Source organism: Amphiura filiformis, chromosome 3, assembly GCF_039555335.1.
Source record: "Amphiura filiformis chromosome 3, Afil_fr2py, whole genome shotgun sequence".
Lineage (NCBI taxonomy): Eukaryota > Metazoa > Echinodermata > Ophiuroidea > Amphilepidida > Amphiuridae > Amphiura > Amphiura filiformis.
The window spans coordinates 31,211,715-31,236,462 of record NC_092630.1 but is presented as its reverse complement, the minus strand read 5'-3'; the positions used below and the strand labels follow the sequence as shown (position 1 = coordinate 31,236,462).

General features: G+C 35.9%; 1 protein-coding gene across 1 annotated transcript; it reads left to right on the top strand.

Moving 5' to 3' along the window:
• The first annotated feature begins 100 nt into the window (after nucleotides 1–100).
• On the top strand, nucleotides 101–24,748 carry LOC140148363 (haloacid dehalogenase-like hydrolase domain-containing 5). The gene is made up of 8 exons (XM_072170289.1): nucleotides 101–305; nucleotides 1,858–2,055; nucleotides 7,105–7,217; nucleotides 8,006–8,102; nucleotides 10,278–10,486; nucleotides 11,544–11,589; nucleotides 17,712–17,854; nucleotides 20,930–24,748. The coding sequence occupies exons 1-8, from the start codon at nucleotides 192–194 to the stop codon at nucleotides 21,378–21,380; spliced, it is 1,371 nt and encodes a 456-aa protein (XP_072026390.1). The 5' UTR covers nucleotides 101–191; the 3' UTR covers nucleotides 21,381–24,748.

Here is a 24,748-nt window from a genome sequence, read left to right as displayed (position 1 = left end):
AGAACTTAGGCTACTGCTGATTTCATCACCCTATAAAAAGGTCGCATGTAAAAAGGTCGCATGACCGTACATGTGAACTGAGATGCAGTGCCTGTGTCGCGTACAGTAACGTGCAGAATTGTACCGGGGTTGTACTTTGTTCATGTAGCAAACCGGTACATGTACGATCATTTCGCCGAAATTCTGCAGACATGGCGATGCCGGTTGCAACAATTCGGTCGCTTTCGAAACGATTATGTCCATATTTTAGGCAATATCAAGCACTTACTACTGTTCCAAGGAGATTTAAGAGCTCCAAACTCCAGGTATAGTAAACTTATTTAGCAGTACTATCCCGAATTTGTCGTGATATTCAAGGATATTTTGATCATTGACCACCACTTCATCATGTTCATGCTCTTGTGTTTTCATTGATTGCTTGTTGTTGTAGAGAATATTTTGTTGTAGACATTCATTTATTGTTGTTTGTCAATTGTCAATTGTCATCATGTTTGTGTTTGTAGCAAAGTACATACATTTATTATGTACTATACATCATCATAATACCATACTATTATAACGAATTATTCATATGAAATCATTGCAGAATGAGATGAGGATCAACAAATCAGACAAAGCTAATAATTCTTAAAAGAAAAAGAAAGTTCCTGCAATCTTATTGGTTCTTAGACACAATATAACACACTTTTAGATTAAATGAATTATTTTATAGTATATGTATTTGAATTGAAGTGTATTGAATGAGAATAAAGGTATTGTTTTAAGCCGATGTCGAGAATCTATATTTATCTATTGTCTGATACATCATCACACATGAAGTGTGATGTGTCCAGACTGGATATACTGTAGGTAACCCAGGCAAACCTGAGGCTGAGTTAACACATTTTGCTAGTCAGCCAACATTTGCCGACAATGTCAATGCATATTTACATAGAAATTTAAAACAACTGGCCGAAGAAGAAAACGTACATAAATATGTTTTCTATACTATACTTCACTTGACCCAAATATATGATTTTTTATGGTGATAAGTCACTCGCACATGGAATTTTAGAGGGATTTGGATAGCAGTTCCATTAAAAAAGCTGCTATCATAATGAGACTAAGATCTAGAAACATCCCGAAATGCCGCTTTGGGGAATTTTGCTAGCTGAAACTTTTTGATGAAAGTCAATCTTTGACAAGATGTAACTTTGCTACGGAAAGTGCTATGAAAAAATGGTTTTCAGTTTTTTCTTTGTTTACTCAAGGGCTTTGATTTGATAAAATGATGCAGTTTGATGGCAAATTTGAATTCACCTAGCATACCTATTACCTATATACTGATACATGTCATTTATTGCACGTAACATCATTATTTTTGGCGTAAAACACTTGAACAACTCGGCTTCACCTTGTTGTTTTACTTAAAATAATGATGTCGCCTTTGTTATATGAGACGATAGATGCACGACAGCGGCCATAAACGATACCTTTACTCTCTAAACATTTCAGACCCTAGTCTCTAATGAGCTCAATCGGCTAGTTGTGAAATGAGGATCTCGAAAAATCTCATGGTTGCCCGCTCGCAATCCGTGTACAATAATTTACACTGGCATCTGTTTTCTGAAAAACATTTCAAAATTGCTAAGCATCTGGACTGATAAAAGATGTCCAGTTTAATTTCTTTATTCTTATTTATGAATGACAATTTTGACACACTACAAATGTGTCAACTACCGGTGTGCTATAATAATTGCTCTAATTGATAAACCTGGAAATCCAGGAACCAATCAAGTTTCAAGTTTTAGTGCTTGCATACTAGACCCACATCTACTGAGCAAGAATAATGCCACTGTTTTTCTCTCTTTCATTCAGCCTAATTTTGGCCTACTTCTGGACATAGATGGTGTTGTCGTCCGGGGTAAGAAGGTGCTCCCTCAAGCTCTTGAAGCATTCCAAATGTTGTCAGATCATACTGGACACCTGAGAGTACCAACTGTCTTTGTGACCAATGCTGGCAACAAAATGCGTCAGGACAAAGCCAAGCAACTCTCAGATTGGCTGGATATCAAGGTTGGCATTGATAAATCTCTTTGTTGAAGTGATTTTTGTGTGTGATTGTGTAAAAAATGTTCTTGATTATGTTAAAATTTAATAAGTATACAGATTTGTGTGAAACAGGGTGTTGTACTGGGATATGATCAGGGACAGGCGATTTGCGCGGAACTTTTTTTCCGCGCAATTGGCTATTTTTTTTCCTATGGGCAGGGATACATGATTTGCACTGAAAAAAGAGTTCCACGCAAAATCTGTGCAATTTGCTATTTTTTTCCGCGCAAATCGCCTGTCCCTGGATATGATCATGGTACTCAGGTGTGATCAATAAGGTTTGTGCAGGGTCTTCACCTGCAGAATGTGGATTGCGTACCATTTTTGTTACCCAATATCAATTGATTTTCTGTGTTCAATGATCCACTATTTTGTGTCAAAGTGATGACTTCAGACTCACAAATAACGTACTTGAAGTTGAGGTACTAGTGACCGTACTACCTATAAAAAAAAGAGCAAAACAAAAACAGAGTTGGTTTTTGATCTCACTTGTACTTTCTAAAATAAGTGATCATTTTATAATTAAAGCCACTGAAGTGAAACCAAAATTACCACATCTTAATAGCACTAGATACATTTTTACCACATCTTAATAGCACTATTTGGTACCACATGGTTTTTTGCTGGTGGTCAGCTATTGCGCCATTGTGAAATAGGAAATTCATCAATGAATGTGTTTGTATTAATTTTGGCTTCTACTACAAATAATTTCAAATTGCTGGTTGCCAACATCTTTCCTCCCCATTTGACCACGTTGCCTCACATTTGTGACCCATCCGCAAAACCAAGAACTTGGCAAAATTTTCCTTTTCTAGATTTTGTGTGAGGACAAAGCCAAACAACTATCAGATTGGCTGGATATCAAGGTTTGGATTGATTTGCCTCTTGAAGTGAATGCTTGTTTCATAATACTCTTGATTGAACTGTTGTGGTATCACATTTAAAGTCATAATATACGATCTTTTAAAATTATTCTGTTTTCAAATCAAACTTAATTTTTGGTACTTGGTATTAATCTTTATCAATGTTCCAACTTTCATGTAACTGGTTTGTCAAATTTGTTGATTTATTAGTAGGAACACAAATCATTTTTTTCACCCCCATAGGGCTCCACGGTTAAACACAAATGAATAGAACTGACAGTTGTGAGTTATATACTATGAATTTATTTTATAATTTTTGTCAAAAAATAACAAAATTTAAATGTGACAGAAGTCGTATAAATTATGGCTTTAAAAGGTTCATTCAAGTTGTTCACTTGCAAAGTTTGGATGCCAATTTTGTTGCCACATGATTTTCTGCGCTTAAATATAAGACACTTTAGCATACTGACTAAGCAAATCATCTTGGGTTATGGAATGCCCATCTCAATTTTGATGGGTTAAAGTGGGGGGGGGGGGGGGACAGTGAGGCTGTCAAGTGGGTCATCCGCCTTTAATTTAGAGTGGACTTTTTCATGTAGAATTAATTTTTCTCATGTAGAATAATTAATTATAATAATAATTATAATAATTATACGGTTAAAATAATAATAATTAATAATTAATTATTCATGTAGAATAGTTTTCTCTCTTGCCTCTTGCATGTAAAATTATTGCATTATTATTATTAATTTAAAACTTAATTGAAAAATGTAAATTATGTTTTACACTTCCATTGCATTCAGCATTTGTCAAGTATTTTTATATGGCTGCCCATATTTTGGCCTTGAGATTTTTTTGCCTTGACCCTAAACAAAGGATGTTATCATTAGACAGAGTGGTTGTTCCACTCAATGCACTTTCTCCTGAAAATAGCCTGAAGTGGCAACAATTCTAGGCATACTAAGTAAACAAATCTATTTTCAGCAGATTTGTCGAATTGAGGTTCAGTGATCAAATCGGGGTAACCCTACCTTTATATGCCTTGTCCATACTGCAGGCAGTACATGCAGTGAAATTAAGGGCACCAATGCCACATTTAAGGGCAGGGCAACAGAGGCCTGTCCTCCTTGAATTTCGAGCCTGCACTAAAAAAATAAGATTGACAGCTTTAAATGTAGGCCTACTGATTTTAATCACTTTTGATTACCTACATGTACATGTATACTATACTTTCAGATTTAGTTTATTACTTCATTGCTTGTTTTGCAATACTAAATTTTGCTTTTTGTCTAACATTTATATAGACTACCTACAGCAAAAAACATTTCATGGAAATACTATGATTTTAGGGTGATGTATCATGTACATAAAATGGAAAATTAACTTTAATGGTTCTTCAACATACAAGTCGGCATGTTGAAAAGCCAGATTTATTTTGTTGACAAAATTTGTTGTGGCAAAGTTGTGGTATGAATATAATAAAGTATTGACATGGCCAGTGCCAAGTTCCCGATTAATACATAAAGGTTATGCAAGTTCAAAATTGTCTCTAGTGTGATGGTGAATGTCAAAGGCAGTGAAATGCCATAGCCTCATACACATGTACATGTGGAAAGATGCCAAAATAGCTATTTGATAGGAAGGGCACTGGGATAACAGTTTCAAAACATAAACATTTACCCTAGCTAGTATTAATCACACTCTACATGTATACATTGAAGATGGCATGATGCACAATAACGCTAAAAGATGTTACATGCACTATTAATAGCATGTTTATTTTATGACCAAAATGAATGAAAATCATAGCAATATTGTTGTATGATATATATTGCAGTGTGTATCCAGGGTGAATGCGCACCCCAGGTTTTCTGAAAAATCAAGCAAAATCGGCCTATTTTGGGCACATTTCAGCCACTTAGGCCCCCCCCCCAGTGCACTCCAACCACCCTTGACCTTGGGGTTGTCTGTTTCTGGATATGCCTTGTTTCAGGAATGGGGCACCATTCTGTATCCTTGCCCCAGGTGCCACAACCCCTAGCTATGCCAAGTTGATCTCAAGTTCCAAGTGTTTCTGCAAGCATATAGCATGGAGTGTTATTTGATTCGTGCACTTTCACTAGTGGATGGTCAACAATATAAAAAATTTTATCCAAATACAGAAATGATTTTGAATACAAATTTAAATTATACTAAATGTAGCAAGCACTTGAGAAATATTTGCAGTAGATTTGTTTGATGTTTTATACCAAATTAAAATCCAAGCAGTACCGTAAAATGGGGTAACTTTGGGCACTTTTGAGAGTTTTTAAACCACCGCTTCCAAACAAAACCAATTATATTTCTAATTATCTCTTTTTTATGATATTAGGGTTCCCTTCTTCACCTTGAAGTTGAAAAAAATAATTTTAATAATTTTTTAAGGCCGTGCCCTAGGGGTTAAAAATAGCCTGACCAACGTTACCCCGCATTTTGGGCAACTTTGGACAGAGTATTACATTCCACAAAGAATTTTTTTTTTAAATTGATCTTCGCTGTATATGGGCAAGTTGTTGTTTTTTGTGACATTTGACCCCTTGCAAAATTAATCAAGCACACATCCTTGCCCACAAATATCGATTTTTATTTTTTCTGAATTTTTTTTTTTAAAATGCTCATTTTTGGTCAAAAATCTGTGAGTATTATTTCTTCCAAGTATTTTTCTTAACAAATTGACACCAAATATGACTAAAAACAATATTGCTGTACGAAAATATGACCATTTAAAGAAATATATTTGACTGACCAAAGTTACCCCGCTGACCGAAGTTACCCCATTTTACGGTACACCTACATTGTAGATAGCCTTGACCTACATTTGAGAACATTCAGTATGGACATGAAACATTCTTGCACGTAGCCTATGGCCTCCAGCTGAAAACAATATTGCATGTCACTACAAACATATTTTAATATGTTTAAAAACCCTTACCTGGGCAGATGATGTGTCATAGCCCAAGTGTACAAACTATATTTATATCTCTCAGTGTCAATGACACTCAATCGTCTAAATTAATTATGATAGCTGCGTGTAGCTTTTGATAGTTTTGGATTTGTTGATTTCCCTTAAAATTATTTATATGGTTGATTTTATACATTGACAATAATGCAGGGGTATTCTTTGTTTGTTCAGAATCATAGTTACAGTGATCAAAGTAAGAAAGTAACAAATTAATGTAAATAAAATGTCATTTGAGCAAATGTCAAATAAAGATTCTCAATTTTGGATGTGGGAGGGAAACAGTATTTAACTCAAAATCAATTGTGAAGGGCATATATTTTTAAAGGACTACGCAAAAATTTTAAAGGACTACGCAAAACAGCAAATCCAAAATTGCAATTCAGTCCATCAAGATTTTGTTTTCTTGCTTTCCCACATGTATGCCACCATATTTTATACAATAGTTGTTCATTTTTGTTGGTAAAAATAAAAACAAAAACATAGTTTGCATTGGATTTGCTTTTAGTTGTCTGGTTACATGTATATTCCATTTCCAACAAAGTGTAATTTGGCAAAAAGAGTCCCATATCCAGTTTGTTTTTCACTGTCAGATATGTAATTTTAATTTGGGTCTAAACAGACGAGGCAATACAAAGAAAATCGCTATTAATACCAGCGCATATGTCGCTAATTAAGCAAGCCACTCATTTGAATGTTGAGTTGTGTCGGTTCTTTTGATTATACGTCACATTTGCCTGGACGCCATGTACGTACTATGTTATGCACATCGTGTACGCATTTAACTAATATTTGATTTCCATCATAATAATAAAATGACGGTTCCTGCGGTTAAATTCAAAATCTTGAATTTCGACAAAACTACACCCCCTAAAGTCTTGATTTTTGCAGTGTATTTTACTTACTAAAGTACATAACAATTGTGTAAAAACAGAATTTTGAAAAATATTGAGGGTGTCATCCTTAGCAAATGTATAATAATTATTGTGTTATAAACACGATATGTACGGTACTTGATATATTTTGATGCATTTTGGAGTACAGTGTGGAATTCTTTCAAAAACATCACATCTTTCTGTTACTACGGTAATTATGTTCTTGATTTCATCTTACATGTTATTGTTTTCTATTTACTATTGTTTTATCTTACAGGTGTCACCTGACCAAGTCATCATGTCACACAGTCCTCTCAGAATCTTCCCACAGTTCCATAATAAGCATGTATTAGTGTCAGGACAAGGACCTGTAGAAGACATAGCTCATATGTATCCTTTAAATTTACTTGACAACGTGGTCTGATTTAGTATTACAAATTTAGTATTTTGTTTGAAGTTCAAAGTACGTTTTGTATTGTTTTGGTTTGCTTCTTTTGTACATTTGTTTATCTGGTTTTGCATTGACATAGGTCATTCACCTGCAGTACATCAATTTATTTTTTTCATGAAACCTTTTGTTATGAAATGCAAAGGGTGTAATTAGCCCCTGTTACTCCACTAAAGACAAGATTTTACAAAAAATATAACATCACATTGAAACAGGGGTATATAAACCCTTTACCCATTGAAAAATATGCCTAGTCATGTAAAAACGTCTCTTGACAATTAAGGTATAAATGAGGAAATTTTCTGCTTTTTGGTATGGAAAAATCAGCACTTTGGGAGTTATTGAAGAAACAGGCTTTTTACCCACTGAAAAATATGCTTAGTCATGTAAAACATGAAAAATCAATTGAGGTAATGAGAAAATAAGCCTTTCTGTAAATACATATTATACTCCTGAATTGAACATTTTAAACCAAACATAGGGTGAAATTGTTTTTTGCGAAAAATATTAACATTTTCCCCAATCATTTTGTTTTGTATCATCACCAATCAATTCCTGACTTCCTGTATCATTTGTGTAAATTAAGGTTAAACATTTCCTGCAGTGTAAAGAAAGGACAATGTATTGCTCTGAAAGTGTTAATTACAGGAACTTAGAGCATAGAGTTTAATCATAATGATTGTATATTGTTGCTGAGTGATGATTTCCTTAACTCAAGAATTTTCAATAGGCTTGGGTTTACAAATATTACTACTGTTGATGAGGTTCGAGATATGTTTCCCAATTTAGACATGGTTGATCACAAAAGAAGACCGCCAAGTACAGAGGTTAGTAAATAAGAACCAAGGAAGTGATAATTTGCATGCATTGCATAAACAATAAAGATACAATGTGTCTGAACTCCATATCATCATAAGGCAAAAAAAAAAGTTGTTTGTTTGTCTTTCACCGCCCGCTCCTCAGTTTAAGGCCTGGCCAATTTTTTTTTTTTTTTTTTTTTTTTTTAAATAAATAAAATACCGTAAAAACTTGTCTACAAGCATATATAGTGTTTTTGATGAAAGCTAAATTAATACGATACATGCGTAAATATGCCAAGACAATAGATTGGTCTTACAATAATACTTGTTTGAATATGCATGGATCTGTAATTTATTTGCTCAAATTCCAAAATGGCACGTGGATTAATTCAGCTTTCATCAGAAGCACTCTATATGCTTGTAGACGAGGTTTTACGGTATTCAATTTTTTTTTCAGATTTGGAGTATCTCTGGACCTAGCTAGAGCTAAATGCTAAAGTTGAAAATAAAAAGCCCCCCGAAAAAACATTTTGTGTTTTCAATATGCACAGTTATAATTTGTGTTCATGTCATAGTCTATTATTATTAATGACTTCAAAATACATTGGATTTATATCCATTTTGAAATCATTAAAATACTATGACATGAACACAAACTATAACTTTGCATATTAAAGAAACAAAATGTTTTTTTTTTTAAGTCACCATGAATGATTGTAGCTTTTAGCTCTAGCTAGATCCAGGAATATGCCAAATCCGAAAAAATAAAAAAATTAAAAAAAATCCGCCCACCCACACCTCCTCTTTCAAAGCTGTGGAGGACAAACAAACAATTTTTTTGGCCTAATCCTCGGTTGGGAGGTATAATTAGTAATTGTATTTGGACATTTGACAGAATTTAGTTGTAAAGGTGCATTGAAATGGGACGCTTACAGTTTTAGGTTTCAGGAGCATTGATCTGAATTCCCTGAAATGCACCTAAAACAAGTATAGCAAGTGCCATTTTATACCCTTGGAAACAAGACTTGGAAATTTTCTTGGCTTTCCCTCCAAGTAAATTGAAATTTCTCTGCTCTGACCTTGCATTTGATACACAAACCTCTACTCACAAGGTCTGAAATTTTACTTGATTTCATAAAATTGTTTTTCTCAAAGAACCCTTAAAATGCGCTTGTTTACATACCATTCATGCTACGTACATCTATTTCTATAGTCTACATGTAGACTCTATAGAGTGCTTTAATCTTGGAAATTTCCCTTTTTACATGAATCTTTGCAGACACTGTCTTTTGGGGAGCTTTGGAACGATTGTTCCTCTACAGCTCCCCTTAAAAAATGGCATGTAGAAGAGTGATAGCTCCACTTGATGACTCATTAACTCTTTAAAACTTGAATGGCCACTGTTGCAAATTCCAGCTCAGCTCTAATTTAAGCTATTCTTGAGGAGACCCTTCATCAATGAAGTTGACACTAATTTGGAAGAAGGAGGAGACCAGAGGAGCGTTATACAGCTCTTAATCACATTTCAAAAGACAGTGCCTGTTTACGAATGATATCCAATGGTCAACATTTCAAAAGACATTGCCTGTTTACGAATGATATCCAATGGTCAATGACCAGTGGCCCCTGGGACCATATCAATACCAGGAAACTATTTCTCTAGTCTACATGTAGATAGCCTTGAGATTGAATAACCAATGACATACACATTGATATGTGATCTAATTACTGGGTGCAGTTTATTATACTGGACATGATAATCGGGCTAATTGAGTGGTCTTGCTTAAACTCCTTGCTAGCCATGTGACCTTTAGGCTAACTTCATATCTTATCAGACTAGTCCGACGAATAGGACATGTTTTTTTCTCAGTTACCAACTATCACTGCTCAGGCTCTGATTGCTCAAGAAAGATTGACCGCGAAAGTCCAGTGACCGCGCCGAGGTCACTGGACTTTAGCGATTCGTCTTTCTTGCGCCATAGTCTGAGCTGAACATTGTCTGGTAAATAAGAAAAAAAGGTCCTACACGTCGGACTATATCAGACACAAGAATTTCTGACTCACGATCCATTTGTCATGGCTACAAGTCTGAAATATGCAATTAAAAAAATTACCCACATTTTAAACACGATTTGTGATTTTATCTAAAAATGTAGCTCAAAAATAAGCAGATTTGTTTTCATAACATTTTGTACTTTTCAGCCAAGACATAAAGGAGAACTACCTAAAATTGATGCAGTTGTTTTGTTTGGTGAGCCAGTGAGGTGGGAGACAAGTCTACAGCTAATCTTAGATGTACTTATGACAGATGGTTATCCAAACAGTGCCCCAAATAGTATCGCTTACCCACATATACCTGTTTTTGGCTGCAATATGGATTTATTGTGGATGGCAGAAGCTCCCCTCCCTAGGTAAAGTATTACATCATGTAATATAACTTTTGAAAGTAAAAATAACACTTCTAGATTCCAAATGTGAAGTTGAATTTATAATCATGATCCAGATAAAGATAGTGTGTGGGTGTGTGTCTGTTTTGTAACTTACATGGAGGTATTAGCAAAATAATCTGAATCCTAAGCTTGATTTCAATATGTATCAAAAAGGCTCATAGAATGGTCTCACATATTGGAATATTTCGTCAAATAGTCGCCCCCTCAAATAAACGCCCCCCACCACAGCAATAAATGGCGAAAATCTGCATTGGCAACCCGGAAGTGAACCAAAAGTCAGTGTCAAAAGTTCATAGTTCGTCATTTTAGCGTGAATTTTAAGCTAACAGGAATTGTCATGCTAAAAATGACCTCTAATAAACCCCCTCCCCTTGGGAAAATGTAACGCCCCCGGGGGCGTTTATTTGACGAAATACGGTAGTACCTTAGGGAATGAGGCCAACACTTCAATTGTTCATGCCATCTAAAGGAAACATTTATCAAGCCTAAAAGTTTACTGGGGATATGAGAAAAATATAAGCATTCTTTAGATATTGAAATCTCAATTTTGATGGAGGGTTTATTAGGGAGTGAGGCTGCGCAACTGAGTCATATAATGAGAATCAGTCTGGTTGTGAATTTTGTTCATTATGTGACAAAAGCTTGTCACTAAGAAGCAAAGTTTAGCTGTGCAAGCATGGAGAGACAGGCAAACATTGACACACTCTCACAGACTCATTTTTGGGTCATATCTTAGAGCAGGGATAGACAATTCAGTGTCCTTCAAATCTATTGGTGAAGGTAGGATGCAACTTTCCCAAACACATCCAGAAAAAGATCAACATTTATAGGATAGTTAAGTCTTCAAAGTAGAACATATATTTGAAGGCTCAGATTGAGGAGGAATATGGACATTTTCAGTGTTTAATAACTGATCTGATAATTATGTTGTACACCCTGCATTAGAGATATTGTGTGATGAGAAAATGCAACTAAACCATTTTTAATAAAACTATATTATTACATCCATTTCTTTCAGGTTAGGACATGGGTCTTTCCTTGTGTGTCTAGAAACTCTATACAATGTGAGTATTATATATGTATTATTCAGATGTGTATTTCAGTATACTATAAAACACAAATGCATTGCATCAAATATTAGAAGGGTAACAGAATATCACTTAGCAATACTCAATAATAGTTTTGATAAATCAGAATTTGATGTTGTTGGCTTTAACGCGGCTGTGTACTCTAGACATTGTTTCTTTCGCGAAATTGAGCTTTTTTGAAATGTATTTACTTTGTTATGTTTTTTATAAATACAAGGAAAGAAAATCCAGATTTGTTAACTCCAAATGCTCTATTTTATGGATTTTATTTCACTATTTCACTCGTTTTTGCAATTTAAAAGGGAAGAAAATCTTTGTTGTACCATCGGGGTATACGCGCGCAACAACTCATCGCGTTCTTTAGACGCGCAATTTGTTAACGCACAGATACGCTTACGCATACGCATAACGCTTATCTGCATGCTTGCGGCGCATCTTATGGAAGCACTACGGAAGCACTGATTTCATAAAACCTTGCGGTCAAATGGCTCCGCTTTTAGCTGATAAAATGTGAATTTTTTCAAGTTCTTTCCCCCGATTTAAACACCAGGATATGAATAGATTTCGCCCAAACTTCTCAAGGGGCTGTGGATTTACCCGATGTTCACGTAATGTAAGGTAGAAAAACAAGAACTGCCGCATTCTCTTGTGAGCTTCGATCAAAGTGCAAAATGTGACCTCTTTAAACTTCAACGGCCTTTATTTCAATGTTCATTTTCTCGGTAAAATGACGATTTAGGTACACGATAACTCAATAAATACAGCATCTATAGGTAAGCAATTATGCTCATCATAAAAAGCATGATCGACTTAAGAAATGGTTTTCTCATTTTTTATATTTTGGTCTATTTCCGATTTTAGGCATCATTTTGTGCAAATAGGCGCTTGTGAATTTTAAAAGTTCATTTTGATGCCTTATATGGTCAATATCTAAAAAATAAGGCCAATATCAAAAACTAAAAAAAGCATTTTTGGAATGATGTCTGAAGATTAAGAAAAAAAGAAAACAAAATTTTTGGAAAGAGTGTTTTTTTGTTATGATGTACCGAACAAAAATGGCCAAAAACTCACTTTTTTGTGATTTTCTTCATAATTGTTGTTTTTACACCAAATCTGTATTTATATTAAGATTCATTGATGTATTGCCTTTATAAAATGTATACTTTTATATGTCTTATGCGTGAATAATTACAAAGTTATGGCACTTTTACTACATGCATGTCTGAGAGTACACAGCTGCCTTAAGGCGATAGCTGGTATCAAGTTGCTTTTGACAAAAGAATATAAAGTGCATTCAACTTGTGCATACAGTATTTTTCTGATTTAAATCCTGCATGTTATTACTTTACATTTAAAGTCTTCTTAACATTCTATTTAATGATTCTATATCATATTATCAGGAAACTAAAATAATGATTTGAATTTCTTAAAATTTAAAACTTAATCTGTGCAGAGGACAATGCTGGAAAGAAAATAAAAAGAACCAAACAAACATTTTATCACCTAAAAAGCTATGTTTCAGTGATAAAATTATAAAGCATGTTTTCACTTCTCTTAGTTTTCTTACGTATTCAGATTTAGAATGAAATTTGAACAAAATTGTGCAAAATAACTAAAAAATCGCCAAATACACTTTGTAATTGTTGGCATAAGGCATAGTTAATTGCATGCTTGGATCTTTTTACTACATACCAACTTCCTGTTTACTTGTCTCTGCAAGGACTGCGATAATGTTTATACTGCTCGTCACCTCCATATTGATAGAGATGTCACTGCACGTTTTAAAGGCGCATGCCAATCATGGAATCGCAGCATAATGTATGCTCATGTCATTTAGTAAAGGCAGCACAATTGCAATGCTCTCTCACATACACATTTTGACGTCACTGCCAATCTCAAGGTGACAAGCTGTTATAACCAATTTGGTGTTTGTAACTTTATAAAATTGATCATAAGAAATATAGGATGCATTTGTCAGTAGCATAGAGTATCTTAAGGGCTGGGGTATGAACGTTTGGACAGTATTTATTTTGGGACATTAGAGCACATCAGACATATCGAATTGCATTCTGAATGCGAAGAATGTCATTCTGATATCAAATAATTTTGATTTTTTGTAATTCGCAATTTAATACACATTTTATGGCAAATCATTAAAAATTGAAATTTTTGATATTTAACAGTACTTGAAGTAAACTTTATAAATCTGATGATTTATACTTAAAGTGTATGTAGGTGGGATGAAAAACTGACGATCAATTGAAAATTTTGACTTTTCGTATTGAAGATATTGATTTTTTTTCCCAAAACACCAAAACAAATTAGGTCTTTTGGGAAAAAATCCATATCTTCAATATGAAAGGTCAAAATTTTCAATTGACCGTCGGCTTTTCCTCCCAGCTACATACACTTTAAGAATATATCATTCGATTTATATAATTTACTTCGAGGACTGTTATATATCAAAATTTGAAAAATATCAAATTTTTATAATTTGTCATAAAATTTGTATTATATTGTGATTTTTAAAAATGAAAATTATTTGATATCAGAAAGACATGCTTCAGATTAAGAATGCAATTGATAGGTCTGAGGTGCTCTCATGTTCCACAAAAAATACTGTCGAAACGCAATAAACGCTCATTTTGGATCCCTTAAGGAGGCACACAGGATCACTAATTATCCATTATTATTCACCTCATAACTCGAAAACTATTTATGTAAAGTATATAAAAGTATACATTTTTTGAAAGGAAATGAGCTCATAAATCCATTTAAAATGTCAGTTTTGGGTCAAAAAGTACAATTTTCGAGAAAATCCCAAAAACGCTTTTTTGACCCAAATTTTTGGTCCGCCATAAAAAATTATTTGAAAATCAAAAACTGTAAAACATGAATTTTATTAATTTAGACAAATAAATCTAGAAAGTGTTTTTTATTTTTTCAAATTTTGCTTAGTTTTTAAAATATAGGCAAAAAATCAGTAAAAACGTGTGACACGTGTTCAAATTTTTGAATTATGGGTGATAAAAAAAGTTCTAGGCCCTAATTTAAAAAAAAATTAAAAAACACTATCTAGATTTTGGCCATATCTAAACGTTTGACTTAAAAACTTACCTCAGTGATGCTTCATTTAGGCGCTATGGCGGACCAAAAATGGTTAAAAGTGGTCAAAAGTGAACTTGCCGAAAATCGCGATTTAGAAAAATACAGCTTAATTTTAGGTCCATTTTTGAAGATTATTCCATAAATATATAATCCGTGACTTGTGACGCTTTGGTCAAGTTAGAAAATGAGAAGGGCGTCCAACTGCAGCAGATTGGCATTTTTTTTTGGTGATTTAGAAGGTAAAATATACAATATGACAAAATTATCCGTGCACATTCGGCAGATGTTTATCCACATGGTGTAGCCATTTTATTTACTTCAGTCTTGTTTCCATGGTGCAGCAGAGCGTCCGCAAGGCCGTGGCGTCAAGCGTCGGCGTTGAGGAGCGACTGGGCGCGGACAGACAGACAGGTTACGCTGAATAAGTTGCACAGTGCATGGTCGTGTTGCCATGAATCGAAACCATGATTATGTAAGCACAATTTTGTCCTGTTCCGTATAAAAAAAGATCATGCTCTGTATTAAAATTTGCGGACATCAGAACATTAAAAGTAGCATAGAATAACTGACAAGCAATTATTTTAGCAGATAATCAGGAAGTTTTATGAAATGAAGAATAAATTGAGACATAATCATGATAATTGCGATTTCTGTTTTGTCCTAATTTTCATAATTTTGCTTTAAAAATGCAATGTTTTTAATTTATCGTTTTTGGTGATTTTCATGATGTTGTTACTACTCGCTGCTTTTTCTTGAGAGGCACCACCGCGGCCCGTCCGCGCCAAAGATAGAGGCCTAGGCATTTTAACACCCGTTATAGCTATAGGCCTACCTACATCACAGGAATCCCAAGTAAAATTTAAAAAGTTTCTGATGTGTCGCATTACTCAATATTCCGTTTTTGTTATGTAATTGTTTGTTGTTATCATATTTTATTTTTAACTTTTTACGGAATATCAAACACGTATACAAAAGTCATAGGCCTATTATAGGCCTAAAGCCACAATAAAGTTGAAAATATTTTGTAGGCCTACCGCATAAAAAGTGAATAAAATACAACAACAAAAATTTAAAAAAATGTGTCTGTTGTTGTTTTCAATCAAATAAACGTGTAAAAAGTGGGGTAAAAGTTGTAATATGTCTTGAATAAACTTCTTGTAGAACGGACAAAAAGTAAGCCTATATATATGTTAAACGGGCAAAACACGGAGAGGTCACAAGAAAACTGAAAAACACGGAAATTGACATAGCCTAACAAAACCGAATTTCAAAACTAGAAAACGGAACACGTATGGCTTTAAATTAGATTGTGGTTTATGCAGTAGGCCTACAGTATAGGCCCTATAGGCATCATGCAGGCATCATGCTATAAAGAGCGTTTTAAAACACTGCATGAAAACATTCACGAAAAATGCTTTAAAGCAGTTTACCTTTTAAAGTATACAGAAAACATTATAAACGTGAAAGTTGAAAGCCAGACAAACATGCAAATAAAAAGTCATTCGGCCAAAACATTCGCAAAAAGTGTTGTAAAACCAAAAACCTTTATCGCAATCATGGCATATGGTAGACCTCATAGGCCTACTAATGGAAATGTAGTTAAAATGGGTTATGAAAAAAGCATGAATTTGCGTTTTCGATTATATTTCTCGTTTGAAATTATTATTTAGCATTAAACCATTCATGAAAATGCTTTCATAAACGCGTGCTCGCTATGCCGATTTCAAATATCGACATTTTTGACATAGAGTTGTAGGCCTATGCCATGCCTAGATGGTCGATATGATGTATTGAAATGTCAACGTTTTTGACATTGCGTTAATGGTCAATCAGTAGTAGAGAACATTTGAAAACGAATCTTAAATCCGTGTTTTAATAACACTTTGAAACATTATTCAGGGCCTTAGGTATCTAATATAGGCCTACCGATAGTAACTGCTTGCCTATTTTTTATGGTCTTCAAAATTAAGACGAGACTGAACGACCGCAGAGGCCCCCGAACCAAGGCTGGGACTGCATAAAATATAAGCTAATAATAATAGGCCTATATTCTTGTCCAACTACACCAACTTGGTAAATCAAATAATAACAATGAAATGAAATGAATGAATGAATGAATGAATGAATGAAATAAAACGAATTTTTAAACATAAAATAATAAGCCTAATGATGTACTATACGGGCTAAGTCCAGCCTACTAGCAAAATATTTAGGGCCTATACGTTTTCTATCTATCTACCAGATTGCGTCATCATTACAGGGCTTCTTACGGGTAGGCCTAACTACTTCTTACAGATAAATTTCATCTTTTCAAGTTCAGAATGAAACTTGAAAAACAAAACAAAAACAAACAAAAAATTCACTATTATGTTCATATAAAAAAAAACACTTTATACCACTATATCAGCCGGTTTTTTTTGGGCGAAATTTATCGAGTAGGCCTACTGATTCTGGGACGGGGACGGTGGTGGTCTGTCGGCCCGCAGTTTCACAATGCAATGGTGCAAGCTTTACCTATACCTTGGAAGAGATCAATACCATGAATACCGTGACGATAAACGGTAGTGATCGCGATTAGCGACTCTAGCGCCTCAATCAGCAATCACCTCGCCCATCCAGTTTACCATGTGTGCGTGTCTTTGCTAGCTGTACGCGTTACGAGAACGCGATCTATTGCGGGAAAACAATGATTTATTTGCTTTTGCATTTTGACGATTTTTTATTGAAAAAGGGTCTTTAAAATAGCTTTTCTTATGGTTCAAATTTTAAGATTTCTTTAAAATCTATTAATGACAAGATAAAATACGGTTTGAAGATGACATTAGTGATGAAAACTCAATTTTGGCCATGTAACACTTCAGTGATCCTGTGTGCATCCTTAATGTGAAACAAGTATTTGCCATTAGATAGTTCTCTAAAGTCAGTAATTACATTTACATGTATTGAAAACTAACATATCACATTTTTCCTCAAAATTATTTATCTTGCAGAAAATCACAGGCAAAGATCTAGAATACATGGTACTAACTGGCAAACCAAGTCAGATTACTTACCATTTTGCCGAGAATGTGTTAGCGCAACAAGCAAGAGAAATGGGAATTGAAGGACCGCTAAGAACACTTTATGCTATTGGGTAAGATACATGAATTGAGCTGTGCATTTGTCTGTCTTTATATGTATATTGTGCACCACAGAATTAGAGAAGGAGAACCGGGACTCCCTCCCTATACCGCCACATACACTCGCGCCATCAACTATGGGGAGAAAATTGGGAGTATTCGGGTCCTTGCCGAAGGTGCGCAGAGACAAACAAAAACAATTCTCATCATGTGTATCATGCTTGCAAGACAACGAATACCTCGTTCACATTCCGAGGGAAAATGAATACCCCCAATGTGCTGGCCTTACATGTACCTGTCGGACACACACCTACTTCCTGACATCATCTTTCAGCCACTCTCACCAATCAGGAACCACCACACTCGGACTCATGACTAATACATCCACAATTTGACATTGAAAAGTTAACAAATTTGAGCACTTTCTCATAACTTTGCACACCCCCAAATGCACATCCACAAAATTGATACATGCTATATTTAGGAGCTGTGCAATAAGTAAGAGCCCTGTCGGAGAGTCAAATTGGGGGGTATTTATGGCAAGCCGAGAGAGGGGCAAGCAATTTTTGGCAAGCCGAAGGGTAGAAGCAATTTTTGGCACACATTTATGGGGTGCCTTTTAAATAAAACGCTCTAAAATGGCTAACAAAAATAGTATGGAAACGCTTCAATATGCAAATTTTGCTATACTCGCAATATACAGGGTACACAACTTATAAGTTCCCCCCTAAATACTTTTTTAAATGAATCAAAAATATTTGATGCAATGCAAACTTGTAAAAAGACATGTGTAGCCTTATTTGTGTTACAACTATGGTACAAATTATAGCGTCACACGTCATTGCGTTCAGTCACAATGGTTCATTATGTAAAAAAGAAACCGTTTTAAACTGTGTTAAAAGTTGCATCTGAGTCCATAGGAGTCAACTCCTCAAACAATACAGCAGGCAAGGCCTATAATTCATGTGTTAAAGAAAACCTGACTGCTATGGGCTCAGGTGCAACTTTTAAAACAGCCTCTTTTCTTACATAATTAACCATTGTGACTGAACGCAATGATGTGTGACGCTATAAATTGGTCCACAGGGGTAAAACAAATAGGGCTATAAATTTCTTTTTACATTTAAATATTTCATAAAATATTTTTGGACTTATTTTAAAAAGTATTAGGGGGAACTTTTAAGTTGTGCACCCTGTACCATTGGGATCCCAAAAATTTGGTATGTGGAAAGGGGGGCAAAGATTATTTGGCAGGCAGAGAGGAGGGGAGGGGCAAGCGATTTTTAACATGTCGAGAGAGGGAGATTGTATCCCACAATACCTACTATGGTATGCCTACTATAGCAAACACAGTTATCAATGCATCAACTACAGTATCAGCCCCAGCATTTGAGAAGGCGACTGCTTCTGGGTATCTAGCATAATCACAGATAGTCACTCAAATGATATATATATCCTCTTTTGAGATCTCTGAAACGGACCAACAGTATCAACAGCAGGGACATCAATCACTGGCGTGAGTAACGGGGGACTTTGCATGTCTGCTTACCTTTATCCATTTTCTGACACATGTCACAGGTTCTACGATACCTTTGAATGTACTGAAAGACACTGGTCCAATAAAAGTGGGCAAGTACTCTATCCTTAGTCTTTTGAACACCCATATGCGCAGCATTGTCATGCGCCATTACCATGATATTTACCCGATATTGACTGACCGTGCTCCCACTTTCTCATCAAAAAGCCATCCTTTTGAAGGAAAAAACTGATATTTTTCTACATCAATAATTGGTAGCACATGCTGTGTGATACTGTTCAATGTAGCATCATCTGCTTGTTGCTGTCACAAATCATCTCTCATATGCGATTGCTGCAGAATTCAACATGTATACTTAATTTAAACTTCAAATTAAAATGTGTGTGTGTGTGATCAATATTGGACCCCCAAAATTTTGGATTGGTAAGTTTTGGATCCTGCCTAACACCCTGCTAAGCTGCAGAATTATCAGTTTTCTATCAAGGTCAAATTTCAATATTGGTTCAATCAAGCTCAAATTGAACAGGCAAATCACCATGGGTTGTTGCAGGTTCATTTCCTTCTACCAAAAGTAATCACAAAAGCAGGCGGATGCGAAAGCAGGCGAGACTCGTGGTTCGAGAACCACCTTGTCTATCAATCTATTATTTATTATATTGTAGCATCTTTTATGGTGTATACATGTTCAAGGATCAAGTTGTACACCTATAGGCTACTTCATCTTGACAATGTTCTTGACTAATCGCTGTGTGCTGGCCTTGCCTTGTAGACACACATCCGCTTCCAGACATCATCTGCCAACCACTCTCACCAATCAGGAACCACCACACCCAGACTATCACCATTTGACATTGAGAAGTTAACAAACTCAGCACTTTCTCATAACTTACAACCTTATAACCCACATACTCACAATATTTAGCAAATGCTATATTCATTATATAATTGATATTTACATAACATGTACATTGTGAAAATATTTGTAAAAAGCGCAGTGATTTATAGTGCGCTACGCACAGGCACGACGCCTAGACGTTGATCCACAAGCCTCAGCACACTTTACAGGTTGTTGCTGACCACTATGGCCCCACATCATTCCACAAACCATTAAACAACATATCAAGGACTTTGCTGCTTCAAGAGCGCACACCCTAGACATTCCATAAATAACCTTCGCAACCAGGATCAGCTGCCGGAGTTACGTACAGGTTATACAACGAGACAAATAAGCAGTGAGTTCCTTGTCCAGGGGAATTTCAAGCTAACTCAATTTTCCCACGAGAGCGTACTATAGGCACCGCCAGGGTTCGAACCCGCAACCTCTCGCACCAATAAATGGGAATATTTGAAATGTTTATGAAGTTATTGTAGTATATCTTTACCTCACTTGTCTCATATCCAAGATGGCAGCCACAGGCGTATGCCATCGCTGCATTTATTGCGCACTGAGTGGCATTTTCTGTTAGCACATTTATACGCCATGAGCGAAGGACATGTTAAACAATAGATTTTTTTTTCTAATTACGAATATCTTGTTTCTTTATGATTTCAGAGATAACCCAGTGACAGATATTTATGGTGCAAATCTTTACAACCAGTACCTCGGCCAAAAAGAAGTTAACCGCCTCAAAAAATCAATGGACCGTAGAATGAAGGCAGTCCAGCGAGGTTCACTATTTGAAGAGAGTCAACTTGAGGAGGAAAGTCAGAAAGTTGTTGCTGGACTAGAACAAGTACCAATACCATATGAACAGCTTGAACAGTTATCAGTAATCATGCAAGAAAAATGTGCAGAGGTCATGGAATCATGCATAGTATATACAGGAGTACATTCTAAGCACTCATCAGTTCAAGCTTTGGAAGGTGACATAGAACCCAATATTCTTGTTGATCATGGACATCGAGACTTTGAGAGTAGTAGTGAGCTTCTGGCACCATCCATGGAAGCACATCACATCTTAGATGCAATAGAACAGATATTCATTCGAGAAGGGTTTAAATAATGTCAGTAACCTAACCTTAGCTTTCTTTATAACCTTAGGGAGGACATGTGAACTGACACAACTTTGGTCACCTTTTCTATGGCAGGGTCAAACTCATGCAGGATGGAAGACAAAGGTATACAAGAATAACAAGGTTTCACAACCAAAGAGGAATGGTGAGGGGTGGGGTGATAAGCACACTTGTAGTTGAGTCAATAGAGGTTCATTTTTGTCTGGAACCAGTCACAGACAAATTTAATATGAACAACAGCAGTATGTAGCGCAGTATGTAGCCTAATAGAATATTTACAGCTTTATTGATAATCGACTCCAGTGGCATAGCTAGCCAAGGGGTGCAAATGGTGTAGACTGCAACGGCCAGCTCAGTCTACCTGGCCGGCAAGAATTTGACCAATATTGCAATGTGCATCTTCTTTTTGGTCTGTTTAACACCAAATTTTAACTTGATTATGGTGTAATATTTAAATTTTTGCACCAGGTGAACAAAAGGCTCTCTACATGCCTGATCAACGCCCCGATTCGAGCTAGATTTGAACCCTGGTCTTGCTATTGGATCCTGGACTAGTGGACTTCACTCATTTTAACTTCCAAATTGGGACATTTTAGGGCTCATATTGAAATACCCTACCACGTTTTCACACAGAAAGAAGGCAGGATTCCCCTCGCAAAGCGCGCGCCTCAGGAAAGCTCGGTCATAAAACGGATGGATTATATGCATCAGTGATACACCCTGCCCAGGATTTTAACAAAAGAAGGCTAGCACAGGAAAGCTGCAGGGTGGCGCACACCTTCCTGTGTAAGGGAATTTCAATATGAGCCCTTAGTTGAATAAGTATGTATTTAGATTGATCACAAGGCAACATGCATGCGAGCCTTGAATCATGACTCAACTACAAATTTGGACCTGTTTAGAGGCAACAAACATGTCTGAATATTTTATATAGCAGGGATGTCACCTAAGAAATATTGCTTTAGTTGGTGTAGCATGGTCAAGCTGTAAGCAGCAATCTTGTTACCAATAATGTGACCTACTTAGAGAATATATTCCCTCTCCTAGTGCAAGTATTAGTAATAAGTAATTGAATATGTATCTAATTATTTGCAGTTTTATTTTTAAATGACAGTGAAACTGACCCACCCGGCATGAGATCTATTCTTTACTTGTCCAGACTGAGTGCCAATGGCAACATACCTCAAACTAATTTGGTTGCCCCATTGGTGAGTGAGCTTTCAGTGTGCCATCACTGTACAAAATATTGGTGGCCAACATCTTTGTCAGCTTTTGTAAAAATTAATCTGTATCATTCCAGAGACAAAGATGATGAGGAAAGTACTCATAATACTTGGCTACTGAAGTGTCTGCGCATGCAGACCCAGGTTTCTAGTAGATGCTCTCCTAACATGTTGTGCCAGTATATTTAAAGCAGAATTTGAAATACTTAACATGTGTTTTAGCATGGTTTTATTCAATACTCGGGTTATTTGTTTATCACTGGGAAAATCAGTGATATTTAGTGTGGGTCAGTTTCAATGCATTATTCAGTAACTAAGAAACACTTTTTGCTCTTAAATCAAAGTCTACTCAGAGTGTCAGTGTGTGTATGCATTGTGAGTGTATAGTGTATAGCTTTGTGGTGTCAGTGTCCAGTTCAATTGACAGAATTTAAATACAAAACAATGTAATGCTGGTTTCATACTTTCTGCCGCTTGCCGCTGAGCGGCATGACGCTTCATCATGCCCCTTGTACTTTTATGCAAGCGGAGCGGCACCCCCCAGAGAGCGGCAGCGGCATGACTATGAAAGCCAATGTTGCCGCTCAGCACCGCTCCAAAATCATATTTTGTTCTCATACGTCAGAGGGGCACCGCCCTGAGTTGACTTGAATTCAACTCCCAGCAGTGCTACCGCTGCGGTGAAGTGGTCGATATATTTCGGCTTGCCGCTGGTCACCGCTAGCGTTTCTGGTGCGACTGCGTAGTAAAGCAAAATCAAGAGTACAAGCACAGCAAATTAGTTTTACATGTCTTGATGTTACAGAATACAGACTTACTAAAGAATAGCAACATTTGTAAGTGTGTGACATCAGTGACCAGTACATTGTAGAGGTTATAATTGATTTCACCAGGGTTGTAATGAATTTCATCACTGGGTAGTGATGTAAAGAGAATGAGTGGCCAGCTTCAAGTCCTCTCTTTATTATGACTTTCTACAATGTAAATGTGAACATGTAATCCTATTCTTGTGTACCCTCCATAGGAAAGAGAGTCATATATACTTTATAAAGCGGGATATTTTTGCGGTATTAATTTTTTGCAATTTGAACTGTTCGGAGCATTTTTGTGGAACAGTTACACATTAATGCATGGGTAAAAATATTTTTGCGGGCTTCTAAATATAGATGTTTTGAAATTGACTGTGAAAAGTGCGAAAATCAAAACCTTGTGGAAATTTGCCGCTATACAGTCATTTAACAGATATATTCAATATTCAATATTATAAATTATGCAGGTTTCATACTTTCCTGCCACTTTGCCGCTCTGAAGATGATTATGCTTCACTGCGCAGTCGCACCAGAAACGCATTGCGGTAACCAGCTGCAAGCCGATATATCGATCACCCCACTGCTTTGCCCAAGCGGCAGCATCGCTGGGAGTTGAATTCAAGTCAACTCGGAGCGGAGCCGCTCTGCACGTATGAGAATAAAATATGGTGTGCTGCTCCACTTGCAGACAAGTGTAAGTGCAGGCATGAAAATTTTCAGCATTTTAGCTGATTTCAGTGTTTTTTGTTACTGTTTTCAGTATTTTTCAGCCTATTTCTAAATCAAATTCACAGAAAATGGTATAAAACCTGGGTATAAAACATGGTTTTCAGTGTTTTTTTCCAAGACCAGTTTTAATGCCTGTAAGTGGCATGATCAAGCATCATGCAGCAAGCGGCAGAAAGTATGAAACCAGCATTATTATCTGAGCACAAAATGGGATGACATAAAATGTTGAGATGAAACACTGACACGCATCACTCTGTATGTGGATTGCGGAACAGTCGTAATAATAGTGTTAACATTTACAATGTGAAAAGTCCAAATGAGTATGGTATAGTGTTTTCAGTTTACCATTAAAAGCCCAATGTTGTAATTGGACATACAATGCCAGATTTTACCCTGTTGTCCTCATACACAGACCCTTGATATTAGAGTATCAAGCAGTAATATAGAAACCATATCAGTAGTAAAAATGGACGATTTGGTCCTATTTTTCACATCTCATGCATGGTACTCTAATCAGTGATATGACAATTAGGCCAAAAAAAGGGGTTTGTCTTAAAGCTTGCGTGCGCATTTGTAAAATCGTGCGATGAAATTTTT